The sequence below is a fragment of the Theropithecus gelada genome, chromosome 7b (assembly GCF_003255815.1).
Source record: "Theropithecus gelada isolate Dixy chromosome 7b, Tgel_1.0, whole genome shotgun sequence".
NCBI lineage: Eukaryota > Metazoa > Chordata > Mammalia > Primates > Cercopithecidae > Theropithecus > Theropithecus gelada.
This window is the reverse complement of record NC_037675.1, coordinates 102,090,320-102,108,500: the sequence shown is the minus strand read 5'-3', so window position 1 is coordinate 102,108,500 and position 18,181 is coordinate 102,090,320. Positions and strand designations below refer to the sequence as shown.

General features: G+C 55.6%; 1 protein-coding gene across 1 annotated transcript in view; it reads left to right on the top strand.

Moving 5' to 3' along the window:
• Nucleotides 1–10,851: 10,851 nt before the first annotated feature.
• BEGAIN (brain enriched guanylate kinase associated) overlaps nucleotides 10,852–18,181 on the top strand; it is a 49,991-nt gene continuing 42,661 nt past the window's right edge. The window contains exon 1 of the mRNA XM_025392330.1: nucleotides 10,852–11,032. Coding sequence (XP_025248115.1) covers nucleotides 10,991–11,032 — 42 coding nt within the window. The 5' untranslated portion in view covers nucleotides 10,852–10,990. The remainder of the gene's footprint in view (nucleotides 11,033–18,181) is intronic.

The window sequence follows — 18,181 nt, the reverse complement described above, 5'->3', positions numbered from 1 at the left end:
GAAGGAGGGCTCCTCATATTGCAGTTGCCCTTTTTTGTTTTTTTGAGACAGAGTCTCGCTCTGTTGCTCAGGCTGGAGTGCAGTGGCAGGATCTCAGCTCATTGCAACCTTCACCTCCCAGCCTTCTGAGTAGCTGGGACTATAGGCGTGGGCCATCACACTTAGCTAATTTTTTTTTTTTTTTTTTTTTGTAGAGACAGGGTTTCACCATATTGCTCAGACTGGTCTTGAACTCATGGGCTCAAGTGATCTGTCTGCCTTGGCTTCCCAAAGTGCTGGGATTACAGGTGTGAGCCATCGTGCCTGGCCGGAGTTGTCCTTTTCCATTGGTGGGTATATTAATACAGAGGTTACAATCATTGGCTGCAGATGACAGCATATAGGCTAACACGTTCCACGTACAAGACATTTAGCAAAACTTCACGATTTAGAAACAAATCCGTGTCCTTGTTAGTGCCGGTGGGTTACGTATTAATTGGTACGTCAACAGTTTGGAGGACTCATGTTAACATTCTTTGCTCAGGAACAGAGTGTAAGCCATGAATCGGAAGACTTTCCCTGGCAGTTAATTCGGAAGCCTGCCAAATGTGACCTGTAGGTTATCAAACATTTATCTGACAAATAACTTACATCCAGAAGAGATGAAGAACACCTACAACTGGATACCAGTAATACAAACAATCCAATTAAGAAATGGGCAGACCGGGTGTGGTGGCTCAGGCCTGGAATCCCAGCAGTTTGGGAGGCTGAGGTGGGTGGATCACCTGAGGTCAGGAGTTGGAGACCAGCCTTGCCAACATGGTGAAACCCCGTCTCTAATAAAAATACAAAAATTAGCCGGGCATGGTGGTGGGCACCTGTAATGTCAGCTACTCAGGAGGCTGAGGCAGGAGAATTGCTTGAACCCGGGAGGCGAAGGTTGCAGTGAGCCGAGATTGCACCACTGCACTCCAGCCTGGGCAACAGGCTTTCATCTTGTTTTGTTTTGTTTTCTTGCCTTACTGCATATCTGGGACCTCTAGTGCAATACTGAACAGCAGCGGTGAGAACAGACATCCTCGCCTTATTCCCTATCTTAGAAAGCAAGCTCTGGGTCCGTTACTATGAAGTGTAATGTACTGCTAAACTGGTAAACTTCTCTTAGATGCCCTTTGTCAGGTCGAGAAGGTTTCTTTTTTCTCTCCTTTTCTTTTTTTTTTTTTTTCCTCTGTCTCAGAAAAAAAAGGAAGAAACGGGCAAAAGATTTGAACAGACAGTTCACTAAAGTAGGTTTCTAGCATCATCTGTCATTAAGAAAATTAGAATTAAAACCACAGCAAGCTGTCACTACACACCTATTAGAATGGCTAAAATTAACAAGATGCACCATACCAAGTGTCAGCAAAGATGTGGAGTAACTGAATCTTCATACTCTGCTGGTGGAATATAAAATGGTGCAATCACTTTGCAAACAGCCTGGCAGTTTCTTAGCAAGTTAGACCAACCATCTCCTGTACAACTCAACCATTCCACTCTGAGGTGTTTACCCAAGAGAAATTAAAACACTATGTCTTAACACAAAGACTTGTACACAAATGTTCAGAGAATCTGTTTATAACAACCCAAAACTGGCCGGGCGCGGTGGCTCAAGCCTGTAATCCCAGCACTTTGGGAGGCCGAGACGGGCGGATCACGAGGTCAGAAGATCGAGACCATCCTGGCTAACACGGTGAAACCTTGTCTCTACTAAAAAATACAAAAAACTAGCCAGGCGAGGTGGCGGGCGCCTGTAGTCCCAGCTACTCGGGAGGCTGAGGCAGGAGAATGGCGTGAACCCAGGAGGCGGAGCTTGCAGTGAGCCGAGATCGCGCCACTGCACTCCAGCCTGGGCGACAGAGCGAGTCTCCGTCTCAAAAAAAAAATAAAATAAAATAACAACCCAAAACTGGAAAATCCCTAATATCCATTATTAGAAGAATGGTTAAACAAATTATAGCGTATTCATACGGTAGACTATTACTCAACAATAAAAAGGAATGAGCTATTGATACACACAGCAACATGGGTGAAACTCAAAAATCATTATTCAGAGTGGAAGGAGGCAGACCACCTCCCTCCCACTGCACAAAAAAAAAAGTACATACTATAGGATGCCACTCATATAAAATCCAGAAAAATGCAAACTAATCTCTAATGACAGAAGGCAGATCAGTGATTACCTAGGAACAGGGGTGGAGGGAGGGATGGTTTACCAAAAGACACCAGGAAATGTTTGCAACTGATGGAAATACACGTTATCTTGATGGTAGTGATGGCTTCAAGAGTGTGCACATGTCAAAACTTATCCAATGATGCACTTTATGAGCAGTTTACTGTAAGTCAATTATGCCTCAATAAAGCTGTAAAAAAACAACAAAGAGAGTCTGTTTCAATGACTTCTTCCACAGGATCCTGGTCGTGCCTGGCTGCAAGGGTGGCTGAGAAATGCACCTGCTGGCTGGCCCCATTCCTCCACTAGGCTTGCAGGGCTTCCATTGGTGAGGAAGGAGCCGAAATGGATGGGGAGGCACGTGACACTCGCCAGGCTCTGAGATCAGAGGGACAACTGGGCCTGTCCAGCCTCTGCCTTCCTGTTGTGACAGCAGATCCCAGTTCAAACCCCAGCCCCTGACTGCTGTGGAGCACACTTACCCCGTGGTCCCACACCTTGGTTCCCCACCTGTAAGGTGGGGTTGAGATCGCAGGGGAGCTGGACCCATGGTGATGCAGAAAGGGCTCTAGTGGCCACGTGAAGCTGCTCCATGAACTTTTCCTTCCTGCCCCTCACTTTCCATGTGTGGACCCCAGGGTGAACACATCGGCCTGGTTTGGGCGTCACCAGCACAAAGCCCAGAGCAAGGTGATCATGGGATAGGGGGGCTGTTGGGAGAGCCCTGTCACCTGAGAAGGCCAGAGGTTGGTGGAAGAAGACTCGGTCCACAGGCCTGGGCCAGGATGGCTCCTGCCTCCTGCCTCCTGCCCTCCAGTCCTGGCTGGAGCGGGATATCCCTGTCCACACTGTGCTTTTGAGGCTGGCTGCGGCCACCATTCCATGAGCTGAGCAGCCTCTAGATCCCCTGCAGGCACTAGAAGCGGCTGGAACACAGAGGAATGACGGAAATAATTTTCCTGCCCAGTGGAGTGAGGCAAATTGATGGCCACCTCTGTGGCCCTGTTTCCAACAAGGGCAGCCTGGAGCATCCTGCAGCAGCCCTCCTGCCACCTCGCGTCCCTTTACAAGGAGCTCAGTGTCTGGCACAGGGGGTGCCCCAGCATCAGAATCTCCTAGTTATTTGCCCCAGGACTGAAACTGCGAATGCCTCCTGGACAAGCCTCTTGTTTGCCGCCTCATCCCCTCCTCACAGGGAAGGTTTTCTGAATAGTCATGTGAGAAGTGGACCACGGCTGGCGGTGCATTTCCGGTCCACAGAAGAAGAGACAAGGAAACTGAGCACAGAGAGGAGAATGTCTTGCCTGGGGCAGTCGTGGGCAGGCAGGACCAGGCCCAAGGTTTCCTGGGGCCCCGGGCAGGCCAGGCCAATGGCCCTGTGGGTATCTGGGGGATGTACGGGTCATCCATGCCTTGACTGGCACTGTCCTGTGTAGGAGCCAGAAGAGCAGCAGAAGCGGACATACCCTCCAGGGGCCACTGTGAGGCCAGGAGGAGCGCATGTGGGGCCATTAAAGGATGGAGTGGCGAAGACAGGTGCATCTTGTGGGCCAAGAAATGGTGGTCTGGAGAGAGGTGGGGGGCAGAGACTGAGCCGCTCCCCCCACCATTCCAGAGACCCTGGATCACATCAGTCTCGTTTTTAATTCCTTTTCTTTTTTTTTTTTTTTTTTTTTTTTTTTTGAGACGGAGTCTCGCTCTGTCACCCAGGCTGGAGTGCAGTGGCCGGATCTCAGCTCACTGCAAGCTCCGCCTCCCGGGTTCCCGCCATTCTCCTGCCTCAGCCTCCCGAGTAGCTGGGACTATAGGCGCCCGCCACCTCGCCCGGCTAAGTTTTTTTTGTATTTTTAGTAGAGACGGGGTTTCACTGTGTTAACCAGGATGGTCTCGATCTCCTGACCTCGTGATCCGCCCGTCTCGGCCTCCCAAAGTGCTGGGATTACAGGCTTGAGCCACCGCGCCCGGCCTTTAATTCCTTTTCTAAGAGACAGGGTCTTGCTCTGTCAACCAGCCTGGAGTGCAGTGTGCAATTACAATTCACTGAAGTCTTGACCTCCCACCTCAGCCTCCTCAGTAGCTGGGCCCACAGGCACCCGCTATCATGCCAGGCTAAGTTTTAAATTTTTACTTGTTGTAGAGATGACGTCTCCCTATGTTGCTCAGGCTGGTTTCGAACTCCTGGGCTCAAGTGATCCTCCCATCCCTGGGCTCAAGTGATCCTCCCACCTCGGCTACCTAAAGTGCTAGGATTACAGGCGTGAGGCACCGGACCCGATGGAGCCTCTTTTTTTTATAGGAATGTTGCCTCCCGTTTTGAGCAGGGACAAGGGGAAAGGAGGCTGAGTGTGCGTGCCTGTGGGTGGACGGGGTGGAGGGCAGCCTGCAAGGGGAATGAGGGGGCAGGAGAGCCTCAGCATCTGCCAAGAGGATGAGCCACATCAGAGACACCAGTGAGCCCATGGAAGGCCTTGAGTGCCTGGATGGGATGCAGCAGGCAGGCAGGTGAGAGCCATGGCAGGTTCTTGAGCAGAGGAGGGACAGGGTGAGAGGATGCTGGAACAGACACAAGGCAGGTTTCAGAGACAGGGGCAGGCAGGAGACTATGGGGATACCCAGAAGGAGGAGGGAGTTTCTTGGCTGGGAATGGGGGATGTGAGGGTCTGCCAGGCTCTGGGCACCCTCGGCTTCCATGTTTCAGGCCGGCATCCCAACTCCACACTGCCTTGGTCTCCACCTCCAATCCATACCACTCAAGGCAGTGTCAGGCAAGCACAGCAGGAGTTGGTGTCCAGCCTCCAGGCAGCCTGGCTTGTGGCCATCCCTGACATCAGGCACTGCTTCTTGCCATGTTCCTGCCACCTAAGGCTCTTAGAGGCCTGGGATCCATCTCGCTGCCCTAGAGTCCAGGCCCCTGCAGGACACTCCTCCTTCCACCAGCTTGGCAAGGTTTCCCTAGGCCTGGAGTCCTGCCCAGAGGCACTGACCGCACTGCCGCTGTCCGGATGCCACATACACCTGTGGGGCAGAGTGCAGGGGGCAGGTGTGTTCTCCCTGTGGTCCTACTGCATCAACCACAGAGGAGTTGATCGGTGCCAGCCTCTGGCTTCACGCTCCAGTATGGCCTGCCATGTGCTGAGGCTCTTGGGGAACTTTCTTTAGCCCTACCAGCTGACTCCCCCTCACATTGGGGTTCAGCCCTCTGGTGTTCCCATGGTCACTCCATTCCTCCCTCATTCGTTCATTCATTCGCTCATCTCTGCCTGCACCTTCAGTGGTCTCAGCTCTGGGCAACAAGCCTCTGTAGGTTTGGGGAGGCACCTGGAACCAGGGCCAGTCTTGCCTGGAGGGCCCATGGTGGGGCAGAGAAGGACATCCCTGGGCAGGGACACTAACTGAGGTCAGAACCAAGCTCAAGGACACACAGAGATACACACCAACTAGGGATCGGGGAGGGCTTCCTGGAGGAGGGGGTGCCTGAATGGAGACCAAAAGGCCTAGCTGTAATGCAGGAGATGAAAGGACAAGGAAGGCTGCTCCATGCTGAGGAACAGTATGTGCCAGTGTCCCCTGGGGGTCCTTTGCTGTAGCTGTCCCCTGCAAGCTTGGTGAAGACCCTGCTGAGGAAGGGGCCCATGTTCTGCCTCCTAGCCTGGGCTGATGGGATTGAACAGCACCCAGGGTGGGGCCCCAGTCCAGGCCTCTGGAGGGGCTGATGTGTGTCCTGGAGAAGGGACTGGGAGAAATGGCTGGGAGAAGACGGGAGGGCGCTGGTGGTTTCCAACTCCCTGAAACACTGTCCTGCCTTGGCAGAGGGGTTAGCCCTGCCCCTGTGGGGCCACAATTGTAGCTCAGAACTTTCTAGGCCACTGTTGAACTGTAGAGACTTCTTCAGGGAATTTCTCATCACCTGAGGGTGAGGAGGCTAGATGCCTCCTTTAGCCTGATGTATGGATTTGACTATGAGCCTTGCTGGGTGTCAGCAGTGGGGTAGGTGGGAGAGGGCTAGCTGGGAGCAGCCTGGGAAGGCTTCCAAGAAGAAGCAACTTTCGGAGCTGAGATAAAGAGGTTTCCACATGGACACTGCATAAAAGGGCATCTCGGGATGAGGGAACTCCGTGTGCAAGGACCAGAAACAAAAGGTATGGACAGGGCTGATGTAGGCGGAGCTCAGCCTGGCTGTGGAGGGCACCACAGTGGAAGCAGGGCCAGGCCTGGCCCAGGACCTAGCAGGGGGGCCCCTGAAGGAGCGCAGGCCCCCAGGTGGTCTTGGTGAACACCTGCTGACTGTCCACAGCAGCATCATACACCCAGTGGCAGTTTCTGTCTCAGTGAGGCCACCTCGGTGCCATCCCCTGCTCTGTGTCCCCTCCCCTTGCCCAGGCCCAAGCATAGGAGGCCAAAGACGGTGCCCTCCGTACCCAGGCCCAGTGCCTAAAGGGACAAGCCCAGTCACACTGAGATGAGGCGGGATTTTGCTTTGGTAAATATTTGTTTGAAAATGGTTTCCCCTATTTACAGTTTTGAAGCCCAAACCACCTCCACCTGCTGGGAAGGCCTGACATGGGGTCGAGCCCCAGGGAGGCCACTGCTGCTTCCCATGGGGACAGAGCAGGGCAGGCAGTGGGGTGGGGGTCAAGGGGCTCAGAGCACCACCCCAGGAGGAGCAGTGGGCCGGACCCCTGGGCCTGGGACCTACCTCAGACAGAGCACCTATGAGGCTCCCAGCTGCCCCTGCCCACTTCCTACGGTCCCTGGCACCCCCATAGTTGCTCAATTTATTTTAGAAAATGCTCCTAGGACAAACCAGTGAAGGAACAGGGCAGCAGGGTATGGTTAGGGTTAGGGTTAGGGTTGGGGTTAGGATTAGGGTTAGGGTTAGGTTTAGGATTAGGTTTAGGGTTAGGATTTGGTTTGGGATTAGGATTAGGGTTGGGTTGGTATTAGGATTAGGTTTGGGGTTGGGATTACGGTTAGGATTTGGGTTAGGGTTGGGGTTGTTGTTGGCAGTGTTTAGGGTTAGTGTTGGGGTTGTTGTTGGCAGTGTTTAGGGTTAGAGTTAGGGTTGGGGTTGTTGTTGACACTGTTTAGGGTTAGGGTTAGGGTTGGGGTTGTTGTTGGCAGTGTTTAGGGTTAGAGTTAGGGTTGTGGTTTTTGTTGACACTGTTTAGCGTTAGGGTTAGGGTTGAGGTTGTTGTTGGCAATGTTTAGGGTTAGGGTTAGTGTTGGGGTGGTTGTTGGCAGTGTTTAGGGTTAGGGTTAGGGTCGGGGTTGATGTTGGCAGTGTTTAGGGTTAGGGTTAGGGTTGGGGTTGATGTTGGCAGTGTTTAGGGTTAGGGTTAGGGTTGTAGTTTTTGTTGACACTGTTTAGCGTTAGCGTTAGGGTTTGGGTTGTTGTTGGCAGTGCTTAGTGTTAGGGTAAGTGTTGCGTTGGGGGTTTGTTTTAGTGTTGCTTTTGCGATTTGGTTTTGGGTTGGCGTTTGAGTTAACTTTAGGGTTTGGTGTGGGTTAAGGTCATTGTTTTCCGGCAGGATAGTGTTGGGGTTAGACTTAGGGTTAGGGTTGGGGTTACTGTTATTGGTCAGGTTAGCATTGGGGTGGGGTTAAATTTCATTTTGGTTTTGGGTTCCATTAGAGTTAGGGTTAGCATTTGATATGAGATTGGAATTTGGGTTAATATTGCAGTTGGGGTCATTGTTAGATACACACTCGGGCCAATTCAGGGCCTTCTCACCACCTGTGGAGGGCAGCTGTAGCCTGATTCTGCAGGGGACCCCAGAGTTTCCGTTGGAGCACCTGTTGTTTGCGGGAGAGTGGGAAGACATTTTTCACCTTCCCAGAGTCTCTAGGGCTCATAGTCAGAATCCTTGTTCAATCTGTTCTTGTGGGTGGGAATTGGAAGATTAGGCAGGGAACTGGTCAACACGGCTAGGTGATGCTGGAGCCCAAGAAAATGCCGCATCCTGGGCCCCTGTATGTGACTGTCTGCAGGTACCTCACTGTCAATGACCCCCGTGATGTGCTGTCCTTTCTTTTATACTCAGCCACCAGGGCCAGAAGCCTGGCATCACATCAGGCTGTTCCTATTCCCCCCTCCCCATCCATCCATCCATTATTTGGCACATTTAACCATGAGCCCCAGTGTGGTGCCACTTCCTGCCCTGCTGCCCCCACCACAATAGAGGACCATGCATCCCGGGGCAAAGATTGATGTCCACATCAACAGACAGATCAGACAGCTCTGGAATGCAGTAAGAGATATACAAAAAACAAAACAGGGCAGTGGGATTGAGCCATGGGGGTTGTGATGTCAGAGTGGTTCGTAGAGGTCTGAATGAGGGCAGGGCCTAGGGAGAGGGTCCTCTGCAGCCCCTGGACATCACCTCCAAGTCCTGCCACTTTCATCCCTTCTTCCCAACCCAGCTGAAACCTCGCCTCCTCCAGGAAGCCTGCCTGATGTCCCAGGCTGTGCTGCACTGACTGTAGTTTCCCCATCTGCAAAAGGGGGCTAGTACTACTTCCCCTACAGGGGCATGACAGGGATGCTCCCAGACCCAAAACCAGTGCCTGCTTTCTCTCTGCCTTCCCAGCATGAGGGGTTGGAGTGGGAAGGATGGAAGAGAGGGCAGGGAGAGTGGGGACAGGAGGTGCGTGCAGCATGGGGGAGGGGCTCTCCTGGGGCCTTCCCAGGCAGGCCTGAGCTGAAGCCTGCAAGCTGCTGGAGCTGAAGCAGGAGCCGCCCCCACCCCACCCGCCCCTCCCCCGCCTCCCCAGCCATCTGTGGCGTTGGCAGCAGCAGTGCCAGGGCGGGCGGTGAACATTCTGGCACCATCTGAGCAGGACCAGCCTCTGGGGAAGGGCCACAGCCCAGGAGGAGGCAATGTGGGCAGAGCCCTGCCTGTATCCCAGGTTCCACATCCCCCAATGGTGTTTGTCCCCTTGGGGACTGGGGAGGGAAGGGACACTGGAGCTGGCAGGCTGGGCCCGCACTACCTCTCACGGGCTGCCTCCACTGCTGTGTGCTGTGCTGCCTGAATGGTGTCAGAACCTGAGAGGCCAGAGTGGAGGTCAGGGAAGCTGTTCTGACTCCTGCTGGGGAAACCAGGGCTCCCTGAGCAAAGAGGCTGGTCCGGGGGTGCACACCAGGGACTGGGTTTGGAAGAAGTCTGTTCACGCTTCGAAGGACGGGGAGAGCCCGGCCCTGAGCTGCTACCTCTCATTTTGTCTTGACTGTGGCCGCGTGCACTTGGAGGCACCTCCCTCTGTCCATTGGTTACCCAATCGTGTCCCTGGGACCTGAGAGTGAGCAGAGACCGGACCTGAGAGTGAGCAGAGACAGGACTTTGCTTGACACTAAATGGCTCCAGTCAGCTGCTGGTTTTTTCTTGTCTCCTTTTTATCTGGGTTTTCCCTCTTGCCTTGCTATCAGCGCCTTTTTTCAGCACTGACACTGCCTGAATGTAGCAACCTACTCCCCAGATTAAATGAGAGAGTGTAGAAACTGCAAAGCATACAACATACAGCATATAAGGATGGTGGTGATGGTAGCACAACAGTGGGAATTCAATGTCCCCAAACTGTACACTTTAAAAGTGGTTCAAATGGTAAATGTTATGTTTTCCATGTTTTCTGCAATTAAAAAACAAAAATGTACAAGGTACTCATTGGCAGCATCTTCTAATCTGCCATGTACTTGGAAATGATATAAGCATGTGTGAACCATGAGCCCATAGGTCCAGACGGAGGATACGAGCAAAGCACACGGGCTTTGTCAGCTCTGTTTCCACCATGCAGGACCCTCCCCGGCTGCCAGTGCTCCTCCCGGGGTTCCCACGCTGGCTGCTGCTGGCCTGGCTGGGATGGAAGACCCTCATGTAGCTGGCACCCTCAGGGCTGCCCCTTGCCCGCTCTGGGAGGAAAGCGGAGGATTCACACTGTACCTTTACCAGGGCGGGACTGAGCCAGCCTGGGCTCTACCCGGGCAGGTCGGTGGGATGCTTCAGACTAGGGGGAGAGGCAGGGGGCAACACTGGTCCTCCTGAAGCCACCTTTCCTTCCTGAGAGCTCCCTGGGGAGAAAGAAGGCCCTGGAAGCCACCGACTGGGGGCTGGGGCAGAGCAGGGGCAGCTTGGCCAGGCGGCACCCTTGGGAACCAGGGTTTCCTCATCTGTAAAATGTGACTCTGCGAGGGCAGGAGCTTGGTTTCTCTGGCTGCTGTACCCCCTGGGGCCTAGAACGAGGCTGGTTGGTACACAGTAGGCGTCTAATAAATGTTGAGGGATTGAATGGATGGACCGATGAAAAGGTTGGGCAGGTTGTTACTGACGGCCTCTGGGTTTCAAGGGCCCATTCACTCTGTCACTCACCTTCTCGCCCGTGCATTAGTTCCCTCATTTATTCATTCCTCCCGCAGGCTCTACCGCACTCATTCATTCATGCACTCTGCCATTCATGCACGCGCGGGTTCATTCATTCCCTGCCCCTCTGCCATTCCTCGCCCGCCCCCCGCGCACGCCGCACCCCCGCGCCCCTGCCCGGCCCTGCGCCCACCACGTGCGCCCCGGCCGAGCGCTGCCGGGGGGAAGTGCGGGCTCAGCCGCGGCTGCGCGGGGCCGGGGCTGGCGGGGAGCCGGGCTGGGGGCGGGGGGCGGGCGCTCCCTGCGGGAAGCCGGGCGGGGTGGGGGAGCCCCGGCCGCGCCGGCTCCCGGCGCGCTCGGCCTCGGATGGGAGGGGGCGGCGGTAGCGGCGGCGGCGGCGGGACCCGAGCGCGGCGGCGGCGGTGAGCGGCGCGGCTGCCCCGGGGCCATGTGGACAGGCGGTCGCCGGCCGGGCCGGCTGCGCCGGGCGGTGAGTACCTGCGAGCCGGGAGGGCAGGGCGCGGGCGCGGGCGCGGGCGCGGAGGCGGGGCGGGCGCCACCCACGCCTGGGGCGGTCCCTGCTCGGCGCCGGAGGTGGCCGGCCCCCCGCCCTGCTCCCCTCCGCGCGGCGCCCCCGCCGTGGCGGCTTCACTGGCCCAGGAGGAGCCGGACCGGGTCTCCTGGGAACTGGGCACTCTCGGGTGGGGCGGGGATGCCCGGCCTCCGCGCGCCGCCGCGAGCGCCCGGGTCCGATCGCGGGGTCCTTGCGCCCTGACACGCGCGCCCCTGCGGCGGGAGGAAGGGAGGGGCTGGGGACCCAGGGCGCGGCTGGAGGACTGGGGACGCGCCGCTGTCCCAGGCGGGTGGCGAGGGTGCGGGCAGGCCTGGACCCGCCTGCGTCAGGGGGCAGGGCCAGCCCCTGCTCGGGAGGCCGGAGAAAGGCCCGGGAGCCGGAAGGAGGCTGGACCCGGGGCCGCCTCATTGAGCGTTTGCAGCGCGTGGGCGCGCACGAGCCTCGGACACCACCATCCCATTCAGTGCCTCGCGGCAGGTACTATCCTCCTGCCCCTTTACAGGCGAGGAAACTGAGGCTCAGGGAGGCCAGGGCCTCGCCCAGAGCGGCTCAGCCAGCGCGCTCACCCTCCCTGAGCCCCAGCACGTTGGATGGGAATTTCTGCCCCAGCGTTTCCGCTTCCTGCTTGGTTTAGAGGTGTTTCCTTCCTCATCTGTGCCCCACCCCATCCCCAATGTGGTTTCCTCAAGGCAGGAACAGCGTGGGCGACACGCTGGAGTCTCCTGAGCAGGCAGAATGGGAGCAGAGTGGGCACCCGGGAGCGGGCCGGATGGGTAGGGAGCATTGCACGTGCAGAGTCCGCATGGCCAAGGTCGGGCCAGTGCAGATTGGGGGTCCAGTCCTGGGGGTATGGGTGGGGCGGGGTCTCCACGGCCACGCTCCGTCGGAGGCCCCAGTGCTCTGGCTCTCTGGAGGCCATGGACAGGTCCTTTTCCTTCTCTGGGCCCCAGTTCCTCTGCCTGTCAAGAGCAGCAGCGACCCCCACCACTCCCAGGGCCAGGCTCCCACGAGGACTGTGGGCAAAAGCCCCTAACAAACTGTGGTGTGCAGCCCTGCCAGGCTGGGCTTGGTCTTGCCAAGCGAGGCAAGTGGCCGTTGGGGGTGGCTCTGCCTGGCATCTGTGACACGAAGGGCGGGGAGACGGCAACAAGGGCCCCAGCAGCATCCTGCAAACCCTTAATTTTCCCGACTCTCACTATAATCAGGGCGGCTTGGAAAAGCAAGCACCGTGGCAGATGCGGCTCTGCCTGGGCTCCGAACGCGGGCTCGGGGCGATGGGCGGCTGCGCTGCTGCCCAGGGCCCTCCCCAGCTTTTGTCTCATATTTATAGATTCCTACGCTCCGCGTTCCGTTTGTCGTCAAAACCTGGAACTGTTCGCACCTGGGAGCTGAGTGGGGAGGAGGGCTGCCTAGGACCTCAGCTTGGAGGATGAGTTTTCCATGGGCTGGAGTGGAGTTGGGGGACACCTGTCAGATCCCAGGGCCGGGGAGAGGAAATGAGCCCTAAGCAATCTGGATGATCTTCCATCCACTCTCCCAAGACTAGGGCACAGGGTCTGGCCCACATAGCTGCCATTTATGGAACGCCTGCTATGTGCTGGGCCCTGGATCAGCATTTCCACGCATCATCTCCACGGCAACACTTTGAAGGAGCTTCCCTACTCCTGCAGGCACTCCTGATGTTGAAGAGTGGATGGATGGATGGATGGATGGATGGATGGATGGATGGATGGAAGGAAGGAAGGAAGGGATGGATGAATGGTTGGATGAGAGGGAGGGAGGGAGGGATGGATGGATGGATGGATGGGAGGGTGGGATGGATGGATGGATGGATGGATGGATGGATGAATGGTTGGATGAGAGGGAGGGAGGGAGGGATGGATGGATGGATGGGAGAGAGGGATGGATGGATGGATGAGAGAGAGGGAGGGATGGATGGGAGGGAGGGATGGATGGATGGAAGGGAGAGAGGGAGGGAGGGATGGATGGATGGATGGGAGGGATGGATGGATGGATGGAAGGGAGGGATGGGAGGGACTGACTGCAGCCCATGAGTCCATGACTATTGAACATAGTCCACAAATCATTACCCAGGGTCAGAGGAGGTGGGGCCCAAGGGCTGAGTAGTTGCTGAACAGATGAAGGGGTCAAGGCGTGTTACCAGAGCTTGGCCCAAGGCCTGAAAGTGATGGGGAGAGTGTAGAGTGTTCAAGTCTCAAGACTTAGAGAGGCTGTGCCCTGCTGGAGTGTGGAGGCCATGGTGGTGGGGAGGGGTAGCTGCTCCCCCTAAGGGAGGTAAGGATCCCTGGGACAGATCGGAAGGTGACCTTAGGACTTGCCATGTTGGTCTAGAATCACCCTGCAGGGTTCTCTCCTGGCTCCCCCTCCTGCCGAGAGCTGGTCACTAGCCTTAGTGGAGAGGCCTGGACGGAGGTCTGCAGCCCTGGGTTCTGGTTCTTCCTCTGCCGCTGACTCACCGTCTCCTCTCTAGGGCTCCGTATCAGAATCTTAACACCCATTACAGTCAGGGGAGTGACTACTGTGTCCTAAGAGCGGCACCAGATTGTGGCCTGTGGTGGGAGAAGCTGGCCAGAGGTGTCTCTATTGCTTTAATCATTATAGGAGTGAATGAATGATGAATAAGTGGATGAATTCTACACTCACCTAACATGCTGTCCCTAAGCACCCACTCTTCCCTGCTCATTGGGGTCACTTAGGTGAGTCTGACACAGACCTTGCCCTCCATGAGTCCACAGTGTGCTGGGAGATGGACCCTGGCCAGTGTGGCAGGAGTCAGGAGATGCTGGGGCTCTTCTCTCCCCTCTAGCTAGGAAGGGAATTCAAAAGTGGCCCTTGCCTCAGCAGGCCATGCGTCTGTAGGACATACAACAGCCTCTGGGGTCTGCCTGGGGTGGGGATCAGCCAGGGCCCAGCTCTGAGCCAAGTGGGGGAATTGTAATTGTTGGTTCAATCGGCAATCCCTGAACCCAAGTCAGGGATGGAGATGAGTCAGGCCTGGGCTTTGCCTGGGGAAGCCAGACATGGAAACCCGGTCATCCCGCAGCGGGTGCATGCTGGGATTAAGAGGTGTATGAGGTGGAGAAGCAACGCGGACATAATGAAGGGGACGCATAGGTGGATGATGCTGTATGGAAGGGAAGCACTAGCAGGATAGAGCAGCGGATGGATGGGTAGAAAGCTAGAGGGATAGGCCGGGTGCAGCAGCTCACGCCTGTAATCCCAGCACTTTGGGAGGCTGAGGTGAGTGGACCACCTGAGGTCAGGAGTTCAAGACCAGCCTGACCAATATGGTGAAACCCCATCTCTACTAAAAATACAAAAAAATTAGCTGTGTGTGGTGGTGTGCACCTGTAGTTCCAGCCATTTGGGAGACTGAGACAGGATAATTGCTTGAACCAAGGAGGCAGAGGTGAGGTTGCAGTGAGCCGAGATCATGCCATTGCACTCCAGCCCCTGGGCAACAGAGTGAGACTCCATCTCAAAAAACGAAAAAGAAAAAAAGAAAGCTAGAGGGATAGATGGATGGGAGGAGAGGTTGATGTTTGTAAGTAGCAAGATAGGGATGGATGGGTGGACAGATGGAAAAGTTGATATGGATACAGGACTGGATTGATAGAACAAAATATCAATGGATGATACATGGGTGGAGAGAGGGAGACTTCTGATACACAAGGCAAGATTGGTAGATGAATGGATGGGAGGATCTTTGGATGGATGGATGAAGGGATGGATACATAAATGGATACAGGTGGTGCCTGGATGCTGGGATGGGTGGATGAATACTTGAATACATGTCCACGAATGATAGATAGAGGAATGAATGGACACTGGAAGAGCGCATGGATAGGTGATGAGAGTATATTAATGGATATGTGGATAGAAGCCTGAGAAGGCAGCTCATTGCACAAATGGATACAAAGCAATGGATAGATGCATGGATACGAGACACAAGTAACAGAGGAATAGACAGACACATGGAGGGATGGGCGGGCGGATGGATGGAGACGGGAGTGAGAGGACCAGTGGACAGATGAGTGCCTGTCAGTGGGTGATGGACACAGACATAGAGGGATGTGTTGGTGCGTGGATGGCACCTGTAAGTGGGTGAGCGGTCATGGGTGGATGGTGGAGGATGGTTGGTTGAATGGGTGGAGCTTCAGGTCACTTGTGCCTTGATTTCCCTGATGCCAGTGTTTTGCTCACAGACCCCCATGTCCCTCTGCTTCAGAGACATATACTAGGTAGGCGCAGGGTCAGGAGGGGGCTGATCAGACACGGAGACTTGACCCCACCTTGAGTATTTGGTGGGAGAAAAGCCAACCCAAACTAACAGCCATTCGGCCTTTCCAGGCCCGCGTTGCCCTGGAAGACACACTCAGGCAATGAGGAAGCAGCAGTGAGGCCTCTTCTAAAGGTCAGCGGCCAGCCGGGGTTCCTGCAGGGGCGCCCTTGCCCAGAGATCTCCCTGGAAGGCCTGGACAGCTGTGTACGTGTCCTATCTGAGGAAGGAGAGCTGGGGCAGAATTCATGTGCCGATGGTACAGCCTGTGCTTGGGTGCTGGGGACTTGGAGACATCAAGACCATGGCTGCCCTTGGGGATTCTCAGGCCAGCGTGGGAAATCCAGAGACAGCAGGGCAAGTGATTAGGAGCACAAGTGTGCAGATTCCCAGAGCCTCAGTGTCCTCAGCTGCAAAAGGGGGATAATAATAGAAAATTCCGACCAGGCGCGGTGGCTCACGCCTGTAATCCTAGCACTTTGGGAGGCTGAGGTGGGCCGATCACAACGTCAGGAGATCAAGACCATCCTGGCCAACATGAAGAAATCCCGTCTCTACTAAAAACACAAAAATTAGCTGGGCGTGGTGGCGCATGTCTGTAATCCCACCTACTTGGGAGGCTGAGGCAGGAGAATCGCTTAAACCAGGAAGTCAGAGTTTGCAGTGAGCCGAGATCGCACCGCGGCACTCTAGCCTGGCAGCAGAGCGAGACTCGTCTCAAAAAAAAAAAGGAAAGAAAGAAAGAAAAAAAAAAAAAACTTCTGTGCTGGGACAAGGGGAAGGTTAGTGAAAGTGACCACATCCCTGCTGGCCTATGCTACAGCCCCTGGCGCATGCCCGCGCCATGGGGGTTTACCTGAGGCCCCTCAGAGCCCAGTTTCCTCCTCCATGAAGCGGGGTAGCTGTTCCTAGCTTGCAGGCCTGCTGTAACAATGAAGCAAGGTGATGTTTGGCACTGTTAGCAGAAGCCCAGCATGCCTGCCCACATGGCAGGGTCCCCCCAACATCCTGTGGCCTGGTCTTCCTGCTCCAGTCCCAGCAGGCAGTGGGCAGCCTCATGCCCCTTCTCTCAGAGCTGGCAGGAGCCAGCTTTCTGACCACGGGGGCAGCGTGTGCCAGGCAGCAGGAGAGGGGCTTGGGCATCTGGAGAGGAAGCGGGTGTGAGTGCCTGACCTTTGGGGTTCCGTCCTGGGCCTGCCATGCCCAAGCCATGTGACCTCTGACAGGTCACTGCACCTTTCTGAGACTCTGCTCCTTTTAGCAGAAAATAGAGCCTTTGGCCATCGTGCTGCACAGGGGCAGGTGGGGATTTGGGGTGATGACGCATGCCCAGCACAGAGCTTGGCACGCGGGAGGGGCTTGGGAAGCAGGACTGAATCAGATGAGTCAAGAGGCAGGGGCTACGGTGCCAGGAGCTGGAAGCCGCTCCAGGAGAGGTCATCCAGGATGGTGGTAGGTGAGCCGGCCCAGGCCTTGAGCCCATGGCAGCCGGCAGCATCCTCAGAGCCTCAGGCCCAGGCGCCTGAGAGCCAGGAGGTTGTTATGACAACGGAAACTTGCCTGATGCAGCCTGAAACTCTGGAAGCAGCTCAGAGGACTGGTTGGCCAGGGCCCCCAGAACACTCCTGAAACCATGCATGCTAGTGAAATGGACACATCAGAGCCCCAGTGCTAGTGAGTCCTGAAATCCCTTGCTCACGCCACTTCCCAGCACTGCCATGGGCTGAGTGCTGTCCCATGCCCACCTGACAGATGAGGAGGGGGATGTGACTTGCCCGTGGGCCTGTTGGAGTGTTGGAGAAGGGATTTGAACTTGGATCTGCCAGCCTTGAAGTCTCTTTCTCACTGGTGATAGGGCAGGGGCTGAACGACTGCTGCTGGGGAAGGGCTGTTCAGGTGTAGAGGGGCGACTGTTGGGCACCACGGGGTGGGAGGAGGACACTGTGGCCTCCCAAGAACCTGAGATCCCTCCCCTATATTCTCATCCTGTTTCCGGTCAGAGTAGGCCCACACCAGGCTGGGGATGTTTGTGAACTGACAGCCTGAACCTGCTATGCCATTCATTCAGTCAGTCACTCAAGAACTACGTATTGAGCACCTACTATGTGCCAGGCCCTATGCAAAGAGCGGGGATACAGTGGAACTTCCATTCTTTGGGGGGACACACACACAGATAATAAATAATTGCAAGCACATTAATTACAGTTCGGGGCCAGGGCTATAAGGGGCTGCCGCAGGGGTGCTTGACCTAATCTGAGCGACAGAGGGGGACAGGCTATGAAACTGGGACCCTGAAGGTCAGCTGGGAATTAGATGACGGGAAGGAGGGAAGGGAGAGAGTGGGAGTGTTTCTGGCAGAGGGAAAGCAAGTGCAAAGTCCCTGAGGTCAGTTAGAGCTTAGCACATTCAGGAACCTGAGAGACGTTCCTTGGCAGTGGGGAGCACAGGGCGGGAGGGTAGCAGAGAGAGAGAAGACACCAGCAATTGTCAGGGCCTTGCAGTGTGTATGAAGGTGTGAGGTTGTCTAGTCACCTGGCCTGTGATTTTATTTATTATTTATTTATTTCTGTATCTATTTTTTAGATGGAGTCTTGCCCTGTCACCCAGGCTGGAGTGCAGTGGTGTGATCTCAGCTCACTGCAACCTCCACCTCCCGGTTTCAAGTGATTCTTCTGCTTCTGCCTCCCAAATAGCTAGGACCACAGGTGGGCACCACCACACCCAGCTAATTTTTGTATTTTTAGTAGAGATGGGATTTCACCATG